At 49.0% G+C, this 23,448-nt stretch overlaps 10 protein-coding genes across 10 annotated transcripts; 6 read left to right on the top strand and 4 right to left on the bottom strand.

Annotated features, from left to right (window-relative positions):
• Positions 1–530: 530 nt before the first annotated feature.
• N7520_001296 (putative cell surface receptor/MFS transporter (FLVCR)) lies at positions 531–2,189 on the top strand (the record flags this gene model as incomplete). Its single annotated transcript, XM_057135231.1, has 4 exons — positions 531–644; positions 715–827; positions 912–1,260; positions 1,344–2,189. 4 exons carry the CDS (start codon positions 531–533, stop codon positions 2,187–2,189), a joined length of 1,422 nt encoding a protein of 473 aa, XP_057001167.1.
• Positions 2,190–3,039: 850 nt separating this feature from the next.
• Positions 3,040–3,646, top strand: N7520_001295 (uncharacterized protein; the record flags this gene model as incomplete). Its single annotated transcript, XM_057135230.1, has 2 exons — positions 3,040–3,337; positions 3,399–3,646. The coding sequence occupies 2 exons, from the start codon at positions 3,040–3,042 to the stop codon at positions 3,644–3,646; spliced, it is 546 nt and encodes a 181-aa protein (XP_057001166.1).
• A 216-nt stretch (positions 3,647–3,862) lies between these two features.
• Positions 3,863–4,206, top strand: N7520_001294 (uncharacterized protein; the record flags this gene model as incomplete). The annotated part of the gene is made up of 2 exons (XM_057135229.1): positions 3,863–3,971; positions 4,025–4,206. 2 exons carry the CDS (start codon positions 3,863–3,865, stop codon positions 4,204–4,206), a joined length of 291 nt encoding a protein of 96 aa, XP_057001165.1.
• A 620-nt stretch (positions 4,207–4,826) lies between these two features.
• On the bottom strand, positions 4,827–5,645 carry N7520_001293 (cytochrome b-c1 complex subunit 6 family protein; the record flags this gene model as incomplete). Its single annotated transcript, XM_057135228.1, has 3 exons — positions 4,827–4,891; positions 4,987–5,112; positions 5,339–5,645. 3 exons carry the CDS (start codon positions 5,643–5,645, stop codon positions 4,827–4,829), a joined length of 498 nt encoding a protein of 165 aa, XP_057001164.1.
• A 452-nt stretch (positions 5,646–6,097) lies between these two features.
• N7520_001292 (GRAM domain-containing protein) lies at positions 6,098–6,960 on the bottom strand (the record flags this gene model as incomplete). The annotated part of the gene is made up of 3 exons (XM_057135227.1): positions 6,098–6,616; positions 6,681–6,852; positions 6,950–6,960. 3 exons carry the CDS (start codon positions 6,958–6,960, stop codon positions 6,098–6,100), a joined length of 702 nt encoding a protein of 233 aa, XP_057001163.1.
• Positions 6,961–8,057: 1,097 nt separating this feature from the next.
• On the top strand, positions 8,058–10,427 carry N7520_001291 (putative glycerol-3-phosphate acyltransferase Sct1; the record flags this gene model as incomplete). The annotated part of the gene is made up of 4 exons (XM_057135226.1): positions 8,058–8,231; positions 8,303–8,897; positions 8,948–9,216; positions 9,264–10,427. The coding sequence occupies 4 exons, from the start codon at positions 8,058–8,060 to the stop codon at positions 10,425–10,427; spliced, it is 2,202 nt and encodes a 733-aa protein (XP_057001162.1).
• Positions 10,428–11,601: 1,174 nt separating this feature from the next.
• N7520_001290 (undecaprenyl diphosphate synthase family protein) lies at positions 11,602–12,913 on the top strand (the record flags this gene model as incomplete). Its single annotated transcript, XM_057135225.1, has 2 exons — positions 11,602–11,826; positions 11,942–12,913. 2 exons carry the CDS (start codon positions 11,602–11,604, stop codon positions 12,911–12,913), a joined length of 1,197 nt encoding a protein of 398 aa, XP_057001161.1.
• A 325-nt stretch (positions 12,914–13,238) lies between these two features.
• Positions 13,239–15,245, top strand: lys9 (saccharopine dehydrogenase (NADP+, L-glutamate-forming); the record flags this gene model as incomplete). The annotated part of the gene is made up of 10 exons (XM_057135224.1): positions 13,239–13,290; positions 13,410–13,463; positions 13,601–13,710; positions 13,767–13,797; positions 13,856–14,086; positions 14,139–14,146; positions 14,202–14,257; positions 14,313–14,968; positions 15,027–15,085; positions 15,150–15,245. The coding sequence occupies 10 exons, from the start codon at positions 13,239–13,241 to the stop codon at positions 15,243–15,245; spliced, it is 1,353 nt and encodes a 450-aa protein (XP_057001160.1).
• A 1,204-nt stretch (positions 15,246–16,449) lies between these two features.
• N7520_001288 (AHA1 family protein) lies at positions 16,450–17,573 on the bottom strand (the record flags this gene model as incomplete). Its single annotated transcript, XM_057135223.1, has 3 exons — positions 16,450–17,112; positions 17,216–17,298; positions 17,351–17,573. The coding sequence occupies 3 exons, from the start codon at positions 17,571–17,573 to the stop codon at positions 16,450–16,452; spliced, it is 969 nt and encodes a 322-aa protein (XP_057001159.1).
• Positions 17,574–18,368: 795 nt separating this feature from the next.
• On the bottom strand, positions 18,369–22,344 carry N7520_001287 (uncharacterized protein; the record flags this gene model as incomplete). The annotated part of the gene is made up of 2 exons (XM_057135222.1): positions 18,369–21,901; positions 21,960–22,344. The coding sequence occupies 2 exons, from the start codon at positions 22,342–22,344 to the stop codon at positions 18,369–18,371; spliced, it is 3,918 nt and encodes a 1,305-aa protein (XP_057001158.1).
• Between the last annotated feature and the right edge of the window lie 1,104 nt (positions 22,345–23,448).

Genomic DNA, 23,448 nt, shown 5'->3' with positions numbered 1-23,448 from the left:
TTGTGATCAATCATCATACACGCCGAAACTGCATCTCCTTTGATTGATCTCTTTATAGTTTATGATCTCACATGTATATAAGTTCGTCAAAATCCCCGGGTCAGATCTGTAGTTTAAGCATGTTCTGAGACAAGATCCACTTGGTACTGCGATGCAAAGGCCCTACGGTTATCAACATGAGTTTAATTAATTACAGTCCAGACCATATAGTTGAAAGGATAATAACATAACACACCAATTACAAGAATGGATTCAAATCAACTAACAAAGAAATGGTATAGTTCGATGTAAGCGAACGCCCATGGCGCAGGCGCATGCACATGGTCGACCGTTTAGGTACTTCCGCGGTACCTGATCTTGGCTACGTAACTGTGGGGGGTTGCATGTACCAAATCAAGTCTCCCCTCTTTCAAACCTCGGAGGTTCCACGACGGGAAATACTACCTGGTCTATCTCCCATGTCCAAAATGAACTTCTTGCTTTTCCGTTCCCCTCTTATGCTCTTCCAACCATGACCTGAATGTGTCGGGATGTCTAACCTCACTGCGGAGTCGTCCGTCACACGACCAATATATAAGGTTTATAAACGACGGTTCTGGGGTCTCGCACAGCTGGTCCTGCTTAACATAGTCGTCAGTTGGGATGTATGTGAAAAACCCTCATTATGAAGAAACAAATGAATCGATTGCTAATGACCGAAATGTCAACATACAGTGGTTAACATTCTCATCCATCTCAAGTACTGCCGCGGAATACTTCCATGTCTCTGAGAGCGCAATCAATTGGATGAGCACTGGTTATCTGTTCGCATTCTGCATTGCCAGCCCGTGAGTGACACTGTATCTGTATTGAAGGTACTTGATTTCGGGACTCGACTAATCTCCGTTCTTTGTTTCGTTTCGCGCATAAAGATTCGTTATCTGGGTCTTGAACAAAGGCGGTCCCAAGCCCGCTATTATAATCACCGCAACCCTCCTGCTCGTCGGAAACTGGCTGCGATATGCTGGTACCAGGGCCAATGGTGGAATTTTTGGGCTCGCCATGTTCGGTCAGATCTTGATCGGTCTGGCGCAGCCCTTCTGCCTATGTGCGCCCACGAGATACAGCGACCTCTGGTTCTCCGATAAAGGTCGTACCAGTGCAACAGCTGTTGCTAGCCTGGCGAATCCGCTAGGTGCGGCGATAGGGCAGTTGGTTGATTCGGAGTGGGCGACTAAACCCTCAGACATTCCAAACATGGTTCTATACATTTCTGTCATTGTGAGTTGGCGCATTCCCGAGAAAGATCAGAAACACGCAACCAAGACCTGGAACTAACCATGTTCCATTATTTTCGGCTTTAGTCTACTGTCGCATCTCTCCCATCCTTCTTTCTTCCGGCTGGACCACCGACCCCGCCCAGCGCATCATCTGCCATCCCCCGTACGCCGCTGATCCCAGCCACGCGACAGCTGCTTGGCACTGTAGAATTCTGGCTAATACTTGTCCCGTTTTCTGTATATGTGGGGTTCTTCAACAGTGTCTCCTCGCTGCTAAACCAGATTCTCGAACCACATGGCTTCTCCGAAACCGATGCCGGCATCGCAGGCGCCATCCTCATCGTTGTGGGGTTGGTAACAGCAGCCGTGGTATCACCACTCACCGACCGATTAAAGCACTACCTTGGCTCGATCCGTATTCTGGTTCCCATAGTGGTAGCCTCTTATATCGGGCTGATATTCGCTCCGTCCAGCGCTGCGGGAATCGCGCCGTCATACGTTGTTATGGCCCTCATGGGAGCGTCGTCATTTTCCTTGCTTCCTGTCGTCCTGGAGTACCTGGTTGAGATCACTTATCCATTTTCTCCCGAGATCGGGAGTACCATTTGCTGGACGGGTGGACAATTGCTTGGGGCGTGCTTCATTCTCATCCAGGATGCGCTAAAGGCTAGCGCGGATGCTAGTCCGCCCTATAATATGCGGAATGCGTTGATCTTTGCATGTGTTATATGTGCCGCCGCCGCGCCATTCCCGCTATCGCTTGGCCTTTTTGGTAGAACGGTTACGCGGCGAAGGCTGGACATTGATCGTGGAGTTGAATTGCAGGGGTCAGTATCACCACCCCAGAAGAAGGATGATGATGGGCTGAGTGAAAATATCCCTCAGAAGGTATCAGCTACTACGTTAGATGACATTGTCAAGGTGGCTTAAGTGGATGTATTGGTTTTGGACTTGTCACATACTGGAACTCATCTGTGTACGCTAGCTTTCTGCTGGGTCACCCAATCTCGCAGCGATGCTCTGTTCTTGCAATATAAGGTTGCCGTTGTCTCTGTTTCTGCACTATGAGTTGTTGCTGTTCAATCATTCCTTCCGAGAGCCGTATGTCAGATTCTTTGCGCCCCATACTTTTACGTTACGCGCATTGACTTTCGTGGTCCACTTAGCATCTGAATATACAGAGTGGATCTGGTACATTTAGTAGCAATGGAAATATGATTTGGATCAAATGCGATATATCGACCGAGTTGATTTGACCAGTCACTTTATAAAGCTGCTGTAGATTCATGTTCTTCGGCTCAAGCTCTACTCCGTAGATCGGTCCACCGCCTCAGAAGGATTCAACTGTTTCCAAAAATTATTAGTCTTCAAGTACCAGTGAAATTAGTACGTGTAGCTGTCCAGTTTACTTACTTTTGATTGATGGAATGTTTGCACCCGTTTGTTTGTCTGCTCTGCTTCTTGCCGTCCCTTTGGATTACTCCTCAATTCACAGCCTTCCAAACCTAAAATGGACTTATCTTTGTACCGCCAAAACAATCTTCTCTATACCCAGGAGTCTTTGGCAAGATACATACCTGGGGGATATCACCCAGTCACTTTAGGGGATACATTCAAAAGTAATCGCTACAAAGCATATCATAAATTAGGATGGGGTGGCTTTTCAACTGCGTGGCTGGTGAGGGACACAGAGTTAGTGCCTACTACATACCTGTAATCTCAATCAAAATTTAGGTTCTAGCTAATTTGGACTAGAGATCAATGGGCCGCATTGAAGATCATGACCGCTAACGCGGATACATCGCGAGAGCTTCGGAATATCAGGTATCTAGAGAGTCAATCTTCTGAACCTCTGTCTTCCAATTACATTGTTCAGCTGCTGGATTCATTTACCCATGAAGGCCCCAACAGAGTTCATCAATGTCTCATATTTGAACTTCTTGGTCCTTCCGTGTATCATATCCTGTCAGATTATCGCGAGGGCCCTGATCCACTCGAACCGGAGATCATATTTCGAATGACTACGCAGCTTTTGAAAGCCGTCAGGTTTATTCATTCTGCCGGTATGTGTCATGGAGGTAAGATCGGTCTTGAGATGGTCTTTGGAGAGTTAGTACACTGTTTCTTACGTCTTATTAGACATTAGCGCCTCGAATATCGCATTCATTTGCACAGCTGTCTTAGAGAAAACAGAGGAGGAACTTTTCAAGGTTCTTGGGGCCCCGGAAATCGAGGAACTTCCTCGCATCGATGGAACACCTCTTAAAAACGGTCAGCCGGCTCAAATAAACAAGTCAGCAGAATGGGTTGATTGGATCGACGAGGATGAAGAGGACAATCGTCTCCTCGATATTGGCAAAGGGTTTTTTCCAAGGAGAGGAACCTGAACATTTAGCTCAACCTAGTTCTTTAAAGATTCCAGAGACGATATTTACAGACAGCTTTGATTATCGCCTGGATTTGTGGCGCATAGGTTGCATGGTACGTCGGCAATTGTCTCTTTCAGAAACCGCTCTAACAGAGGTATTTACTGTAGATCTATTTATTTCTATTCGCGTCATCCCCCTTCTGGTATCTTGGTGAGGAGGATGAACTGGGTCCAAATGATTGGATTTGTGGAGTTATTGCCGGCCAAATGGCAGCCTCGGTGGGATGAAATCCAGGCAGCATCTGGGCGGGATTTGGAGGAATTAGTGAGACTGAATAAGAAAGGTAAGTAAACTGACACTACTAAAGCCGTCAATACATTGCTAATAGCTTCAAAGACTGCGAAAAGGATCTCTCAAAGCTGGAACAGAAGTTTAAAGACCAAGTGCATGATCCAGAACTCGAGCCATTACTATCAGTTATTGAAGGATTGATGCGTTTTCTGCCATCTGGCCGCATTACTACAGATGAGGCGCTTCAGATGCTGGACAGCTATCAAGGAACCATACATCTTGAATAACATTAACCCAACATATTGAATGGAATGGACCGACAAATTCATTGAGACCTCGAGATGCAGTCAACGTGATACGGACGGTCATGTCTACACGATGGAAGCACTAAATCATGTAAGTTCTGTGTCGACTACAGGGTGAATGACAGAGTCGGCAACGTATGGAACGAAGTAGAGAGCAAGAGCGTAAAAAAGAGAAGTATATAATTCTTCCGTCTTAACAGATGAGATTCGTCTTAAAAGCAGAAAATAAAAACACAAGCACAGTTCGAATAGGCGGAAGACCAGCTATCTGTACATGCAAGGCAGAGAGAAAGAAAGGATATCTATTATGCTTTTTTTCTCTTTTCCCAATGATTTCTTCCTCCTCCCTGCCTTGAAACACCATATGCGTACAGGGGAGTACACGAAAAGAAAGTCCACCAGACTTTCTTACCGGTAACCCCGTGCTCTCAAACCAAGGATATTGTGGGCAGACTGCCAGAGCGTAAAAGTGGCAGTCGTCAGGGAAACAGAAATAGGATTTGCTTTTGACGCCATGGCATTGTTCGTGTCAATGCCATTGGAAGGTTGACACGAGTAAATGGGGAAAATCGCGCGTCAAAATAATGTATCCGGCGATCCGTTTATTTGAGCTGACGCCAGAGCTTGGGGGCGGCGCAGGCGGTGACACAGTGGGTGAGGTGGAAGACTAAGGACATGTTAGTTGACTTCCGGGTGGATAGACTCCATGAATGAAAGGTCGAATCTGGATTGATGGAGTATTTTGTTTGTTTCAAGACTTACACTCCTCAACGCAGTCCTCCTTGGGACCCTTGAAGTCATCACCCTGCTCCTCCTGGCGGGTGACGCGCTCGACACACTCATCGTAGTGGTGCTTGTAGGGGGCGCACTGAGAGGAGTGGGCGCACTCTGGAAGAGCCGAGTGTTAGTCATGGATACATAATAAACGATTGAGATGATTCAAAGCCAATTGCGATGCCATTGAGATCCACGGAATTCGCGGACGAGTTCGAATGCCTGGGGCAACGATCGCGAAACACCCGACCGCCGACACATTGGCAGGATACAGATGACGTTGAATCAATTCGAATGCAGAAATGGCAGACATAATGTGATTAGAATAAGAACCACTCACCCTCCTCAAGCTTAGGCTTGATGTCTTCAGGCTCTTCCTCTTCCTCCTCCTCCTCCTCCTCCTCTTCCTCCTCCTCGGCCTCCTCAGCCTCAGGCTCCTCCTCCTCGGGGGCCTCAGACTCCTCAGCAGGGGTCTCCTCAGCGGACTCGGTCTCCTCGGAAGACTCTTCGGTGGTCTCCTCGGTCTTCTCAGCGGGCTCGTCCTGGGTGGTGGTGGACTCCTCAACGTCGGCGGCGGGAGCCTCAGCTTGGGCCTCGGAGAAGCCCATGGAGGCGTAGACGTCAGAGAAGAAGTCGGCGAAACCCATTGTGACTGTCAATTGAGGGGACAGGGACCGGTAGAGATGGTGGGTATTGGAAGGTAGGGGTTGATGATAGAGAGTGTTGGTTTTCCAAGCTCGGACTGGAAAATCGGGACGCCCCGGCGCTGAGCACAATTGTACTGCACGTGATTGGCTGACTGCTTTCGCTGACTACAATATGGCAACGCTTGACTCGGTTTACTACAATGTACAGTGTCAGATTCGGTTAAGCAATAATCTATGTATTGCTTACTTTTATTCATTAAACCGCTATTCCGAAATGTCTTAGAAGACGCCAGTGCATATCCTGCCATGGTTCGCTTTCTAAATACCGCGCAACTGCACCGCGCTCTTGTCTATCATACATGCATCAATAGAACTCAAGCCTAGAATGAAGAAGGTTCCTCGGATTGCTATTCATGTTTCGCGATGCTAAGATCAAATGAAATAAGATCAAATCAACTGGCCTGTCGCAAGCGTTCTTCCAATGCATCGGCTACACTCTGTTGTTGAACTTCTTCATATCCTGGCGGAGGCTCAATAGGTTCAGGCCCGATGACTGATGCTCGCTGGTTATTCGCCGGTGGGTTTGATGTGTTGGTTGGAGTGGCCGATTCGCTATGATTGTTCGGACCCGGGCCCTCGTAGGCGGGCAGCTCCTCCAGATGCACCGCGGCGAGATCCACGCCTCGTAGTCCTCGAGCATCCTCACCTGTGTTTTCCACCGCTTGCTCTAGCCGCTCCCTGATCCTTTCAAAGTTGGTGTGAAAATCGAATGCGCCACCTTCTTTAAAGGTCACCTTGATCTGGACGGCTGGAAGAGATGGGGAAATGCCTCCTCCTGCGACAGGTTTTATCAGTGCTGTCCAGACATTGGGACCAAAAAATGGGGCGGAAACGTGAGAGTCGCGGACGTTGAGTAAAGGAGATGAAAAGGATTGGAAGTTATTGGATGCTTGGGCGGGAAGATAGACTACCTGTGATGATCAACAAGCGGTCAGCGCTTCGTCAGTAGGAGAGCGCAAGAGAGGCACGACAGACCCTCTGGTTGGTGAGGTAAGTAATGCCGGCGCTACTCTGCAGAGACAACGCTTCCGGGCCCTTGTACCCGGATGGCGGTGTTAGCGCGAGGGTGGTGCGCGGAGGGGAAGTGTATATCAAGCGTTCGTTGGGAAGGCGGACGAAGCCTTCATGGTCATGAAGCATCACCCAGCTGCATGTTTAGTCAGTTCTTATAATCTGCTTATCAATGCAGGCCAGAGATATCGGGGATCTGGACACCAGGGGGGGGAGCATAAGCATGTACGTACTTGATAGACATTCTGGCTTTTGGTGATCATGCCACTGCTCGGTTGCGTTGAGAAGCGGAGAAGCGGAGAAGCTCAGATAAGAAGACCAGGGTACAAGATCCGCAGAAGGTTTCAGGATCTTGAATAGCCAAAAGATTAATTCAGGGTCTGGAACCCTTGATTATCCGGTGTCGCGGAAGGGAGAAAGTCGACCAGTTGCGGGGCAAGCGGGGAAATTCTACAATCATGTGGAAGGTCAAGTCATTATTTTTGGTCAATATCTTCTTTCTGATTAATTTGAGTACATTTTTTATTCATCTATGGGGAAATGACTCATAATTAGCGGTCTTCTACTAAAAATAAAGGAATTTGATTCATCTGTAGATACTCTCACACCTTTTCCCCCACTCTATCGTAGATCCCCGCGCCTGAATGCAGGAAACTTCCATCTCGGGCTTAGGCGGATCTTCCCCAACAATTATAGATGCATATAAACCGTTGGGTTGAACGTCCCAGAGATAGTCTACCTGTGTTTGGTCTCTTCTTTATTTTCAAATTCTTTTGGGTTACTATGTCAATATGATAAAGCGGATGAGCATATGGGGTATAGAATTGGCCACCGGCCCCAGTCCACAACGGGTTATCATATGTTTTGGGTAATTGGAAATTCCACATGTTGGGCAATCGCGCACAGGACTCCATCATGAAACCTAGATCGGTTCCCATGTACTGTGCATATATATGAAGTCGTGTGAGTGGATTCTGCTTCTAGAAGCGTCCGAAAGGAAGAAACGCGCTAAAGACCAAAGGCTAAAGCCGGATGCCCAAACTTTCCGGATTTGATTTGATTTACCTTTCCCCCCCCCAAGGTTTTCTTCTCTATCTCTTGAACCCAATCTTTCTCTTCTTTTCTATTTCATACCCCATCATTATTGTGCTGCACAAGCATCGCAAACAGAGAATCTCCACTTGGCGGGGCCCAAGAAAAAAAACCAAGCTCTCTACCGACGTCAGGTTCCGGCGGGTCCAAGCTCTTGCAGCTCAGCAACGCTTCATGTCAACGTGACTTCCACTGATCACGTCTTGAGCCTCTTGGAATCACTAACTCCTCTGGCGCAAAGAAGACACCATGGCCAAGCAACAGACGAAAATTCCACCCCTCATTGGGTGGTTGTATGATCTGGTCCTTTGGTCCTTCTCCGTGCTCATCGACCTCTTCTTCCGTGAAGTGCATCCCCGCGGATCATGGAAAATTCCTCGTCGCGGGCCCATTATTATCGTCGCCGCTCCTCATGCGAATCAAGTATGCCAATACAGTAGCCTCCCTCCCAGCTTGACTAAAAGCATGCAGCTAACCACATCCCTTCTTCGCAGTTTGTTGATTCCCTCGTCCTCATGCGCGTCATTCGCAGCGAAGCGCACCGCCGGATCTCATGGCTAATTGCAGAAAAGTCATTCCGTCGCAAGTTCATCGGACTGCTTGCAAGGGGCATCGGAACGCTGCCGGTGGCCCGCGCCATGGATAACTTGAAACCCGGAAAAGGCACGATCTACCTGCCTGACCCTGTCAACGAGCCGACCCTTTTACGAGGCGTGGGAACCAACTTTGAAGGCCCGGGATTTGAAGTGGAGGGTACAATTGCGCTGCCAACCATCAAGGGGACATCGCATAGCACGGCCATTGCGGAAATTCGCGGACCCGAGGAACTCATCTTGAAGAAGCCTTTCAAGCACAGAGATGCCTTGTTCCAGCTTACAGGAAGGCAGGACATTGACGAGGATGGGAAGTTCTTGGGAGATGCGACAGATCAAGCCCAGGACTTTAAGGGCACTAAGTTCAAAGTTGCACCACACGTGGATCAAACTGCCGTCTATGAAGCTGTCTTCGCGAGATTGAATGCCGGTGGCTGTGTTGGCATTTTCCCAGAAGGTGGTAGCCATGACCGTACCACGCTTCTTCCTCTCAAAGGTAAGCTAGATATCATTATTAATATGCTTACCGACCTAACATTTAATTAGCTGGTGTGGCACTCATGGCTCTTGGTACTTTGGCGGAAAATCCGGACTGTGGGCTGAAAATTGTACCCACTGGCATGAACTATTTCCACGCCCATAAGTTCCGCTCTCGTGCAGTCATTGAGTTTGGCAAACCGATCGAAGTCCCCAGGGAACTTGTAGACCAATTCAAGAGAGGTGAACGTCGTGAGTCTGTCGGCGCTCTCTTGGATATCATCTACCAAAGTCTTGTCGCTGTTACGGTTACTAGTCCGGACTATGAAACACTCATGGTAAGCCACCCTTCTTGTAATGGTGAGAAAAATCTAACAAATCATAGGTTATCCAAGCGGCCCGTCGATTGTACAACACCAAGGGAAAGAAGCTTCCTCTTCCGATGGTCGTGGAGCTCAACCGTCGACTTGTCAAGGGATACGCACATTTTAAAGATGACCCGCGGATTGTCAACCTTCGGAAGTCCATCGTGAACTACAACAAGCAACTTCGTATCCTTGGCATCCGAGACCACCAGGTAGCATATGCCAAGTTCTCCATTTTGCAGGTGATTGCTACGTTGATCTATCGCTTGGGCAAACTGGTCCTCCTGACCATTGGAACTTTGCCCGGGTTGCTTCTTTTTGCTCCTGTCTTTGTTGCAACAAAGTATCTGTCAATCAAAAAGTCCAAGGAAGCATTGGCTGCCTCCAGTGTCAAACTCCAGGGCAGGGATGTTATGGCAACCTGGAAGCTTTTGATTGCACTTGCATTTGCCCCAGCTGTCTATGCATTCTACTCCACGGCATTCACCTATTGGACCTATCGGAACCGAGTCCAGGGTTTGATCCCCGAATGGGTTCCCCTCTGGATGGTGGTGATGATGGGAATGGTCCTCTTCCCCACCATCACTTTCGCTGCTCTCCGTATTGGTGAGGTCGGCATGGACATCATCAAATCGCTTCGTCCCCTGGTTCTTTCTTTAAACCCTTCGTCCGCCAACACCCTAGTGAAACTCCGTGCGAAGCGAGCGGCCCTTGCCCAGCAGGTCACGGATGCTATCAACACTATGGGCCCGGAGCTCTTCCCTGACTTTGACGCTGCGCGAATCGTCACAGATCCGTTCCGGGAGGTCAGTTACGATGGGCCAGATATTAAACGGGTCGGTGATGCCGATCTGGGTGATTCCTCGCCCAGTGCAGAGCCTCTACCCCGCAATGAGTCTTTCCATAACCTGGCCAATATTGGTTTCTTCTCCACAAGACCGCCAAGCCGCAACCGCAGTCGCAGTAGCTCCGCAGCACCCCGGCCCGGCTCTCGGCATGGCCTCAAACCACTCAGCCCTATGACTACAAAAGACCCCTTCGAGGACGTCAGCTCGCGGATTCGAGATGCTATGAGAGAGCGTGGTGAGCGACGTCGCCGTCGGAGTGAAGATGGAAGCTGGGATATGGCTAGTTCGGGGACAAGAACCCCTTCTAGCGGCGACGAATACCGAAAAGATCTATGACCTGCTATGATAGCTACTTTTGAACTCTGATTCTGATCCGTACTTATTTGTTCTGCGATATTGGGCGTCGGACAATTGTCTCTTTTCTGTTCCTTGTGCATATACGAGATATCCCATGTGTTTTGTTCTAAACGTGACCTCCTATACAAATTTTCACTTGTCTTGCCTTGACAAGAAAAATTTTTGAACACATATCTAAGCACTAGTAAAATCGAACTTGACATCAGGGTCGTTGTACTAAGCATATACGAAAACTTCAGGGCTACCAAGTTGCGCTCCGGTAAGTGCTATGTCATCTAGATCCATGAATATTGTATTCAAAGAAGCTAGGCCAGTATGGAGGTTGAAATAATGTAAAATGATTGGCCTTTTATATCAATAGGACAGCTGATATTGTGGGGCAACGCGCTCTATTGGGTCTTCTTTTAGTGGCGTGTACGGCGTCAACGCGAAGTGTTCAGTACTAATAGATGTGAGTGAGACTTTTTGAACATATGTTCGAAACCCCGACTTTATTTCCTTCCCTTCTCCTTCAACTTCTATTTTCTTATTTGCAGTCTGTGACTCATAATTTTGCAGAGTACTTAGGCTATTTAAATAGTAAGGTAGGGAAGAAGGTATGAAAGAGGATGGGAGATATGGCAGGAGAAAGGATAGGTAAATGGGAAAATTAAAAAAATTGTTGTTCTAGACGCCGCGCATTTTGCGCGGCGAAAAGCCTCTAGTATCAAAATACTATAGTGGTGAGAGTTGATTCCTTTGCATTCTAAGGCAAAGATACGGTTGGGGAAATTCAAAAAAACATTTTCACATTGAAAGCCTCTCACATGCTGTAAAACAGTAATCGGAATACAATACACCACACAGCAAACATCATAGGTCGGCAGCCAAGAGTTCGTAAAATAAATTAAAAATAGTGCAGCCTGGCATCGCCTCAACCTGTTGGCTTTTCGATTTTGTATGCTTCCATAACCCGGAAATGGACAGAGTTGATGGTCCAGTCTAGCCCGAGTAACTGACCACGTCGCCCGTTGCATCGCGTCCGCTTATACGAACCTCTTCCGCCTTGACATCCTTTTACTGCCCATATTTCCTTAATTCAGATCAAAGTCGTTTCGTTTCCCCCCAACCTCCCTGACCCAGCTGTGTGAGGTAGGTCTAGTCCGTGTTCATCATGGCGGGTTCAATGCACTTGTCGCGACTTCGGAAATGGTTCCTTGCCTCCCCGCCGATTGAGCTTGCCATATCGAACCTCAAGGAGCTCCTGGTTGGCGCACTTCGCCAGGGCCCGATCCCCCAACATGTGGCGTTCGTGATGGATGGGAACCGCCGATTCGCCCGATCGCATGGAATTGAGACGGTAGAAGGACATAATCTTGGTTTCGAAGCACTGGCCAGGGTAGGTCCTCCCCATCCCGTTCCCCGACCAGCGGCAGACGCCGGCAGCTGCGCCATAAGTAAAGCTTCGCAGATACATATTCGTCCGCATTAACTCATATCCACCGTTGTTTTAGATTCTAGAGGTCTGTTACAAGAGCGGAGTCAAGGTCGTCACCATCTACGCCTTCAGCATTGAGAATTTTAAGCGTTCAAAATTCGAGGTGGATGCCCTGATGGATATGGCCAAGGTGAAACTGTCACAAATGGCCCAACACGGAGACCTATTGGACCGGTATGGTGCTAGGGTGCGCGTCCTTGGCCGACTCGATCTCCTCAAGCCCGATGTCCTAGCCGCCGTCAACAAAGCTGTCGATGCTACCAGCCGCAACGGCGACCGTGTGCTGAACATTTGCTTCCCTTACACCTCTCGCGATGAGATCACCGGTGCTATCCGCGACACCGTGGAAGACTACAGTACCCCAATTGGAACAAACGGTGTCCCTCGCACCCCCTTCTCCGAATCCCATATCAGACATAATATACGGGCCCAATCGCAGGGACCCAGACCTCAAGACTCGCAAAGTGACTCTGGGTCTACATCGGCGGAGTCTTCTGCTCAGGAGGACGATTCGATTCTGGGGAATGATCGTACCAACCGAGTCTATGAGTCTGGCTCCTCATTCTCGTCCTCCACTACTCTTCATCTTGACAAGAATGGTACCCTTGGAAATGGAAATATATCTCATGGCGATAAGCCAAATTTCATGTCGCCCGAAACTATCACGCGCCAAACCCTGAACGATCATATGTTGACCAAGGGTAACCCGCCCTTGGATCTCCTTGTGCGAACATCAGCTGTGGAGCGGTTGAGCGACTTTATGCTCTGGCAGTGTCAGGAGAGCACTGAAATTGTTTTCTTGGACGTTTTGTGGCCAGAATTTGATCTGTGGCATTTCTTGCCAGTGTTGCTTGGGTGGCAGCGCCGCATATCCAAGGCACGAAAGAATCCAGATGCCGAGGGGAACTTTGCTGGTGATCACACAGAATCCAGCGAAGAGGATCTAGACACCCTGATATTGCGACAGAGCAAGGTGAAAGCTGTTTAGCGCTCCGCTCACCTGTTTTGTTTCTCTTTGCTGTATTCTTTCTAGCATTCAACGGAGTTTGGAGTATGAGACTTGATCCCTGTGTTCATATATCCCAGCAGCATCAACAGCATTTCTTTTTGATACACCTTACACTATGGTTATATAGTCTAAAAAACATCTTTCTTATCTATAATCCCTCTTGCCTAATCTAGACCCCGAATCCACATTACTAAACCCCCGCGCCGATACCGGCCACGTGACGAGGTGACTCAAGCACACAGGGAAAGTTCCAGTTCTCCACGACTCTAATTCCCCAACTATCTAATTCCCAATTCAATTCAAGATGGTCGCTGAAATTGCTGGATCTAAGGTCCTCCTTCTGGGCTCGGGCTTCGGTATGTTACTCTCCCCTTCCAACGCCCAATGCCTGACTGTTCTCTGGCTGCCCCGCAATGCCGCCTCCGCGCCAACATTATATAAGGGTTCACTGGCTCACATAATTGATTCTCTCTAGTCACCAAGCCCACTGTCGATGTCCTTGACAAGGCTGGCGTTCAGGTTACTGTCGGTACGTGCCATTGACCCCGTAATACCTCTAATCCCTGCCCTGGCATCGCCGACCCCGCCATGTTCCGCGACAGCTCGAACATACCTCTCTGCACACCGCCGCAACATGGTAGCTGATCGTAATTCTGATTGAAACAGCTTGCCGTACCCTTGACAGCGCCAAGAAGCTTGCCGCTGGCTTCAAGCACACCAAGGCCATTGCCCTCGATGTCAGCGATGATGCTGCTCTTGACAAGGCTATGAGCGAGGTAAGGACCATATGCCTGGTAGCGGCCGGAATGACAAACTGACAACAACGATTCAGGTTGACCTTGTCATTTCTTTGATTCCCTACAGTCAGTATAAACCTCTGCCTATTTGTGATGTAAAAGACGGCTGCTCACGCTATAATAGCCTTCCACGCCACTGTCATCAAGTCGGCCATTCGTACTAAGAAGCATGTCGTCACCACCTCCTACGTCTCGCCCGCCATGGAGGAGCTTGATGCTGAGGCCAAGGCCGCTGGTATCACTGTCATGAACGAGATTGGTCTGGACCCCGGTATCGACCACCTTTACGCTGTTAAGGCTATCGCCGAAGCCCACGCTGCTGGCGCTAAGGTTACTGGCTTTGTCTCTTTCTGCGGTAAGTCTTTTTTATATCTCACCCATTGACAAAGACTAACGATCTTGGATAGGTGGTCTCGTAAGTTTGAATACAAAATGCCCGCGGGCCCTAAGACAGACTAACGATTAATTAGCCTGCCCCCGAGGCCAGTGGAAACCCTCTCGGATACAAGTTCTCGTGGAGCAGCCGGTACGAACAAACATTATTATATTGCATATTGAGTGGCAAGTCTAATTATTATTAGTGGTGTCCTGTTGGCTCTGCGCAACGCTGCTCGCATTTACCGCGATGGCAAGGTTGTTGACATCGCTGGCCCTGACCTTATGGCCAATGCCAAGCCCTACTACATTCTCCCCGGCTTCGCCTTCGTCGGCTACCCCAACCGTGATTCCACTTCCTTCCGCGAGCGCTACGGTATCCCCGAGGCCCAGACCGTTATCCGCGGTACTCTGCGCTTCCAAGGATTCCCTGAGTTCGTCAAGGTGCTTGTCGACACTGGTTTCCTGAAGGACGAGCCCAACTCCGTCTTTGACAGTGCTGTTCCTTGGAAGGAGGCCACCCGCCAGCTTCTGGGCGCCACCTCTTCGTCCGAGAAGGACCTCGCCTGGGCTATCCAGTCCAAGACTCAGTTCCCCAACAACGAGGAGCGTGACCGTATCATCAACGGTTTCCGCTGGATTGGTCTGTTCTCCGATGAGCTCATCACCCCCCGTGGCAATGCCCTCGACACCCTCTGTGCTGTCCTCGAGAAGAAGATGCAGTACGAGGAGGGCGAGCGTGACATGGTCATGCTGCAGCACAAGTTCGATATTGAGAACGCCGATGGTTCCAAGGAGACCCGCACCTCCACCCTGTGCGAGTACGGTAACCCTGCCGGTTACTCCGCCATGGCTAAGCTCGGTGAGTTCTGCCTTTGGAAAAGAAAGAATAAAAATCACATACTAACGGATGTACCTAGTTGGCGTTCCTTGCGGTGTTGCCGTGAAGCAGGTTCTTAACGGCACCATCTCCCAGAAGGTACGTTTTGTAACTCACTAGCGTTTTATTGATAAGCTTAAAATGACTAATTTGTTGAATTCAGGGTGTCATCGCTCCCATGACCATGGATATCTGTGCTCCTCTCATCAAGGAGCTCAAGGAGGATTACGGCATTGAGCTGATTGAGCGTACCCTTTAAGTGTGTTTAGCTCGTGTAAAAGCTAGAAATCAGCTAAAAGTACAAATGATGATATAGAATCGTGATTAGGTGTTTCTAAAAACCGCCGGTTCCACTTCCAAACCTAGTATAATTACCTACTAGTGTAGCCTTTCTTTCCACATGCCTCTTCTTAGATAGTAGAGAGATATTGGAAATTGAAGCCCACTCAATCACTGCCAAGTAATATCTAGTTACGGTCAAATTCTAGGACTTGACCTTGTTACCAAAGTGGGTGTGGATGAAAGTGGAGAAGTATACACAGCGCAGGACATCTTGCATCGAGACTTGTACAGTACACGAAGCCGTTCATTGATAGTACTTCGAGAGTACTGATTCAGGTACGCTTAATTGTTGACTGCTGTTTGGGTTTGTGTGTGTAGGTTCTGTCTAGTTTGTTTGTGAAGTAGAACTATAAGCTTGTATAGGAGCATTTTACCGGGTGATTATCGTCAGCTTCGTACGCATAGGCTCGAGTCACTGGTAAGTCGGAATGTTCTTTGATGAACTGCATGGTTGAAACTTCGATTCTAAGCTTGCTGCTGGTGACGGAGTAGAGCTCTAGATGATATGGCTTGGACACACTGCTTTGTTGCTTTCCAAGGTTGTCATGCCCTTGGACAGGATCAGCGAGATACCTCAATGTTATGAAAGAAAATTCCGGTTCACCGCTGGCTCTCGTACATTACGTTCAATGGATTAAGCATATTTTTCATTAAAATTTTGTACTTTATTACATACCCCACTTTGTTGACCTGTATGGGCCACAGATACAAATTGTACCCATGAGCCTACCACAGTCTATTCTGGTTTTGAAAGTGGTCATTTTCGTAAATTTCATAGGTCCTCGGATTCTAGTTGTAAACATCAATACACTTTATGCTCTCGTTTCTCATCTTTTTCGTGGTTTTCCGTGCTGTAGGGCGTGAAATAATCAAGACTCGACAGGCACGTTCATCTGTTCTCTATTTACCAGATAGCTTTTGAACTCTGGCCAAGTTGTTTAGAGAATAGTGCCAAACCTATAGCGAGAAGAATCACAAGGAAAGTCATTAGTATATTGTTTCGTAAGGAATTGGAAGTCGATAATCTGGATGTAGACGACCCGCTGGTCAAAATGACAAAGAACAAAGACCAAGGGGACGGAGCTGGATAAGGGAATGGATATAAAGGAGAGAAGAAGAGCTTACCCGAAAGTCTGCTTCATGCTGCGGACGTAGTACACATCCCAGTTTTGCTTGGTGACATCCTCCTGTCCAATGGGGACACCGGACCACTCGACCCGCAGCTGAGTCACGCCATCGACGTTGTTCTGGTCGAAGTTGATCTCAAGGGTACTGAAGTGACCGGCAGGCCACTGAGCCAGACGCCATTTCTGCACGATCTGCTTGGGGGAATCAAGCTTAACGAACTCGCCGGTCACGTTGCCGTCGAAGATGGCAAACTTGCCACCAACATGGGCGCCCTCGAACTGGCGAGGGGCACCGCGAGTGAAAGCGGCAAGGCGTTGCGGGTCGGTGAAGGTGATATAGAGCTCCTCGGCGGTAGTGCGGAACTCATCCGAGGCTGTCACAGTGGTGGTATTGACGGCGACCTTGTCGGAGGATGTGGTGGTGGTGGCGGTAGCCGGGGCAGCCTGGGGCTTGGGGGTCTGGGGGTAGACGGGAGCTGGAGTGAAACCGCGGGAGGAGTCTTGGTCCTTAGCGTGTTGGAGGTCCTTTGCGTGCTCAGTAATGAGAGCACCGGTGAGCTTGGCGAGGGCCACGCGAAGTTGAGGGAGGATCTTCGAGCGGACAAGGTCCTTTACAGGCGCCTTGGAGGAGGCATCTGCGTAGTTCTCAATCTCGAACTAACAGCAAATTCGGCATTAGTTTCGAGCAATTCTTGCGCAAAGTTCTAAATGAGCTCTCCTATATTTTCAAGGAGAACTTCGGGGTACAAGGGAAACATACGACGTACTCATCTTCCTCGGTATCGTGGGCTACCTCGGGGATGTTGATGGAACCGGTGACCTCCTCGCCGTCCTTGGTCTTACCTATAAACAGTCTCAGCTGCCATTGCTCGAATTCGAGTGGATTTCTACAAACCTGAATACTCTAGAGACAGCTTGACATCGTACAGGGTAATGACCTTGCCCTTGCGCTGGCTGACGTCTACGTCGCCATTCATCGACACAACCTTGTCTACTTTGGCGGACACGCCCCCTTCCTCAGCACTGATAACAGTCAGGTGCTCTTCAAGGTACGCCTTGGCCCAGCCAGAGGCGTCCTTGTTCACCCAGTGCCAGTTGTTGGGGTTGTGGAGAACCATGATGAATGTGGGACTATTAAACTTGGAAAAAGAAAACTCTGATTTGGGTGATTTGTGCGAGAAAGTTGCGAATTCGCTGCTTCTCCTTCAATTCTCTTCTCTGCGGAAATATTCCAACCGGGTCTATAAGGTTCTTCAAGAAATTGTATGTTAGCGATGATCGCAGAAATTTCACGTGGTAGAAGGAAAGCGGAATCAATTGCGCAAAGCAATTGTGCAACAAATATCAGGTCACGGCTGCGTATGCCGGACGGTATACTGATCAGCATAGACAATGGGAACAATTCCATCGTCGTCTGACTGGTGCCAGCTTGAATCTCATCATTTGAGCAGACCCAGGATAGCTCAAGCCCCATGAGGGGTTGAGGGCCCGGGGTAAAGGATAAAATTATCCTTGCAAGGGTGTAATGCAATGTAAAAGACCAGAGATACTCACAATTTCAAGAGAAGTCCAGATAAACTACTGGACGGAGTGATTGAAGGTAGATGAGGAAGGGAAAAGGAAGAGAAGAGTGACGGATATTTGTACGATTGGGACGGAACACTCTAGAAGGAGAAGTCACGTGATACAGTGGACCTCTATTAGACACACTTACACTACGTTACCCCTAAATGCCTCACTTGTCAATACTTGATTGATGAAATGATTACATTTGAAAATAAAGGTCCACTGAATTGAATATACTCTGTACTCAAACCCGGTAAACAACGAACGAATGGGGATATCACAAATCTCAGGCTAAAATATGTATGTAGAAAAGAAGAATCATTCAACTGCCGGTGAGTTGGGATGACCTACTCCTGCTCCAGTCTCTCTAGGTCTTCCCATGCATCTTCACTTATGAGCTGTTCTTTCACTCTCCCCCGCAGCACTTCAATTTGGCTTCCAAGAGCCTCTGTCCATTGTCCTTCAACAGTAGCCACTTTGTCCTTCAGATCCGTAGTCAGAGAGACCTCTTCATCTGTGCGCGTCATTTCCATAATCTTACGAACTGTCTCTTCAGACTCTCCCCGCTTGATCCTTTCTGCTTCCATAAGGTTGCGATTAGCTCGCATCATGGCCGACCGGACCTCATGTAACAAGCAGAGAAGATTCGTCTGGGACTCGATGTACTGGTAACTAGACTTTTCGGCATGTGAGAGCAGCGAGTAGAGATACTGCAGCGGATGCGCATGGTAGCTTGGGTTTTCTTCATACTCATTTGCCGGGATCTGGACCTGGAAGCCATGCAGGTTTTCAGGAACTTGCTGTACCAAAGCGAGGAGCGAGGGCGCGATATCCCAGAAGGCTGATAGTTGCTTCTCAACACCCCGGACAACGTTCTGTTCAATGACATCCAAGAATGATTCGAGGCGGGAAAATGCCTCGGTCTCAAATTGTACACGTCGGTCCAAGGCATCTTTCGAGAAGAATGCTTGCGTTTCGCGGAGTTTTTCTTCGTTATTGCTTTGCTGGTATGGCAATAGAGCGACCATTTTGTATTTCTCATCTCGCTCTCTCACAAGATCAAATGCTTCTCGGTGAAGCTGCTCGCGTGCTTCGAATAGCCACTTGAGCTGTGTGAGCTTCTCCAATAGCTCAGGCTTCTCGTCGCCTTCTTCTTGCGTTTGATCAGGGGTCTCGTGCTGTGCGTCGTCGAAAAGTTTACTTCTCAATTCATCAATGCAGGATGTTGCTTTGTCGATACGATCCGTGATGATAGAATGCATTGGCTTCAGTACCATCTTTTGATAGGAGTCAAGCTGGCGCTTTGCTAGTTCACTTTCGCGTCTCCGTTCTTCAACTATCATGGCAGCCTCGGCCTCAGCAGCCTCCGCAAAGGTGAGACTACCTTCTTGGATCTGACTTTGGATATTAGATTTAAAATGGCGACGACCCTCTTGAACTTGTTCCTGATTCTCCTTGGTCATCCTCTCAACATCCATCTGATATCGCTGTCTGGTGGACTTGATCTCAGAAATATCGGTGATAGATCGAACCGTGGTTCGATACGATACAAGATCTGGATGTCCATTGTTGACCGCAGGGTAGTGGCGTGGATACGGCGGGGGAAGAGTGACCAGCCGCGATATATCTAACTTCTGGTTTCCAATGAACTCTTCATATCGACCCTCAGTACCTGCACTGGAATGATCGTTCTCGTTTCCATGCCATCCAACTTTCTCTGGCGGATATTCATCTGGACCATAAGCTGCGTACTCGTCTGTATAGTTCGCTCCCGCATCATCAAGCCTAGATGGGGTCCGTTCCTGGTCCCACTGCATGGCGTCTCGAGCTAATCCCATGTATTTTGATTCACGCTTGGAGCGCTGCACTCGCCTTCCATCCCCTTCGCTACTGGATCCAGTCTTTGATTCCCACCAGCGGCTGGGGGCACGACCTCGCGAGCTCTCATCGTTGCTCATATTGAGACTGGCGATGGGTGACAAGCAGGGTTGGTAGTTATTCCACCATGCGGAATCCGGTCTACCGGGTCGATTTGGGGGGATTTCCAGCATTGGGGCAGGCCTGACTGCCTTTTTTGCAGGCTGCATGCTAGGTTGAACGGGAGGTACTTGAAATAGCTTGCTATGCACGATTTCGGCGTCAAATGACTCAGATTCCCAGATGGAAGCATACCGTCTACGCCGAATTTGCGACTCGGCGATCATATACTGCGTGAAAATTTTGAGGGCTTCGGCATCGTTTGGAGCAGCGGCCTCATCCTCGATAAACTTTCGGTGCCGCTGTATGGCATCTTGCATAAAATCAGTGTCTTGTTTGACGATGGATTCCAAGGAAGCCTGCTGCGGGGCCCCTTGCAGGGGAACTCGACGTGGTGAAAGTGGCTTCATCATAGCAAGAGCATCATTCGGCATATGCAGAATATGCGAGATTGGGCGATCCTCTGGCCCTCTTGATGAACCCCGAGGACGAGGCTGAGGGTGGAACTCTCTGCCAGAACCCAGTGGAGGGGTAGGCAAAGCTTTTGGCGGTATCGGCTGAGGCGCCTCTTTAGGTTGAGCGGACGAGGAGCTGCCATTTGGCGAAAAAGGAGGCGTCTGCGTGAATGCAGCTGATGGCCCACTGGGTCCAGAATCCGGACTTTGGTCCAGTTTGGGTGTTGAGTACGATGACTGGTCGGTGAAAAGGCCTCCAGAACTTGCCCGAGACCGCGAGGTCGTGAACTGCCCGTCTGAGGGAAGGCTCCGTGAACTTTTGGGAGTAAACCTTGATGCTGAGGGCTGGCGTGTTGGGTCGGGTGAGTTTCTCGCTTCAGGGAAAACCAGATTTGTCGGTTTAATCTGTTCCAAAGCATCGGCCCAAGGATTCCCGCTGGAGGAAATAGCACTCATATCGTCAAACGTATGGCTTTGTCGATTCCGGCGCTCGATTCGCCTTTCACGAATACCCTTAGCACTTGGATCACGGACAGCCGGGCTGCGGAAAAGACCACCACTCCCTGGAGTTCTCTGAAATTCGCGCGGTTTACCGTTGGAGTCAAGGTATTCGGCTTGATCAGATGTTGCCATCGCTTTGGTGGTGTCAATATGCAGTGGCTCAGCATCTCGGCTTGGCCTGCTCTTCAAGTATTCTTCATCCACCCAGTCAGCAGGTGTAGGTGGGATACTACCCAGGCCAGTTCCCATTAAAGGTGGCGGTCGAGCTCTAGATCTGACCGGGCCTTGAGGTGTTCTCGCAGAAGATGACTCTGATGATCCGCTCACACTGACAGACCGCACAGTAGGAGGTGGGCCTGGTGGTGGCGGTGGTAGTGGCATACCTGGAGCCCAACCACTATTTGATGGAGATCGATTTCTTGTTTGACTTTGGTCCCTCGAGGGACCTGCGCTGCTCACCACTGCACCTGCGGAGGCAGCTCTACGCGATGCAGGTGGTCTCGATGGTGCTTCGAATTGACCAGACGATGGTCCTGGTAATTGGTCTCTTATAGCTGGGGACAGAATGGCCTGCTCATAAGACGAAACTCGATTCCTGGAATGGGATGGAGCGGAATAGGGTACACCCTGGTTTCCATCGAGTCGACTGTGTGACACAGATCTAGATCCCGATTGACCCTGTGGTGGAGGCGGAGGTGGTAACTGGCGAGACTCAGTGTCGGTTGTGTAGACCATGGAAAGTGGACGAGGGCGATGCGCCGAACGTCGTGGATATTCGGAACTTGCATTAAAATCGCCATTTCTTGAAGGAATCGGAGGATTATGTGGTGGTGTTATCGAAGGCGGTACTGAAACATTAGGATTGGGAGATGCAAAGGTCCCTTGTGATAATCGATTTTGATTGCTCGGAGGTGAGTATGGTGGAGGTGGTGGTGATAAGGACTCATCTACGTTTCGTCAATATAAAGCCTGCCGAACTATAGATCACACGACAGAGAAACCAACCTGTCTCGGTTCTCTGCTGGGGCGCAGGTCGAATCTGACTGCCGGAATGAGGGTATTGAGCTTGCGCAGCAGCAAGGCCCACAGGGCCCCAATCCTGTGGATTATAAGGGACGCTATAGTTCGCTGGCTGTCTAGAAGACGATGTGGATCTGGGGTTTGCCGGAGATGAAACGAGTGGAGAGTGGGTATGTATAAAAGGACTCGAGAGGGAAGTTGATGATAAAGGGGTTGTTCCATGGTGGAATTGAAGACCGCTTAATGCAGTCGTCAACAAAGGTGGCTGCACTGCATGGTCTCGACGATTTGGTGACGGTTGATTACTGTTGGCAGCGGTCGACGACCAGCCTGTGTACTGCTGCTCGTCGCCTGCATGATTTGAAGCCATCCAACTAAAAACAAGCGATCAACATGAATCCTCGATACATTGCAAACTGAAAAGTTCACAGGCGCAAGCATGCTACCATACCTGTTCATCCTGGGTCTATACACCCATCAACACACGGTCTGACTTAAGGCCATGATAGTCCCCAGGAGATCAAGATATGGAATCGTGAAAACAGAGACAAAGACAAAAGCAAAGAAAGAGACACGAGGAGCCAAATTTGATGATTGCAATACAAGAAAGCTTGAAGAAAGCGAACTCAACCAAACCCTAGTCCGTAGGGCCAATTAGTGCGGACCCAGGCGAATGGCACGCTATCCACAGGGGAGAAGAGGGGGGCATGAGCTATATTTGGAACCACAAAGACCTTGCGGCAGAGCCATAGCGGTCATGGGAAGTTGTGGCCGAGGCGGGGAACCTCATATGCACCTTGAAGGGTCTCATCACACACGGCCCAGGTTCAGCGCTTATCGTCGATGCTGACAGGTCCAACACCGCTGGGCCCCACACCCACTGACCAGTTCAACAACGAATGAACGTCCTCAGCACATCAAGCTCGGGGATTTGGCTTCATCGGCTTCTTCCTTCAGAAATAAATCGACAAGGATTAAGCAGGGATTTCTAAAATAAAACATACATGAGGATGTACGCTGCAGGATTTACTTCGTTCAACTGGTCGATGAATTGAATGGAGGTACTTTGGGTATAGCTTGCATTTATAATCATTTGAATTGTAACTACTGCACACTAAAGGGGCCTTGTGGGCTTCTGCAATGAAGCTCGATCGGAGACCGGCACAACGAGGCTGAAAAAAATCCCTGTTCACTGAATTCAGCGTTAGTATGGGATTCCCAAAGAACGTGATTTGACAAAGAAAAATTGCAAAGAAAGTGTCAGATAATATGCCCTGTCACAGGCGGTGGTCATCAATTAGAAAATTCCTTATGTTGACCGTCGTGATAATAAAGTAAATCATCATGTAGAAAGAGAAAAAGACAAAGTGCGAGCAAAAAGACAAGCCAAGTCAAACTTACATTAGCAAGAGAGCGATCGCTAGTGTCATGTGATCAATTTTGTCGATCCTATTCAAGACCCATCAGTATCGAG

The sequence above is a fragment of the Penicillium odoratum genome, assembly GCF_028828045.1.
Source record: "Penicillium odoratum strain IBT 22623 chromosome Unknown utg000001l_segment0_segment0, whole genome shotgun sequence".
In the NCBI taxonomy this organism is placed as follows: domain Eukaryota; kingdom Fungi; phylum Ascomycota; class Eurotiomycetes; order Eurotiales; family Aspergillaceae; genus Penicillium; species Penicillium odoratum.
This window is presented reverse-complemented; position numbering and strand designations above follow the sequence as displayed.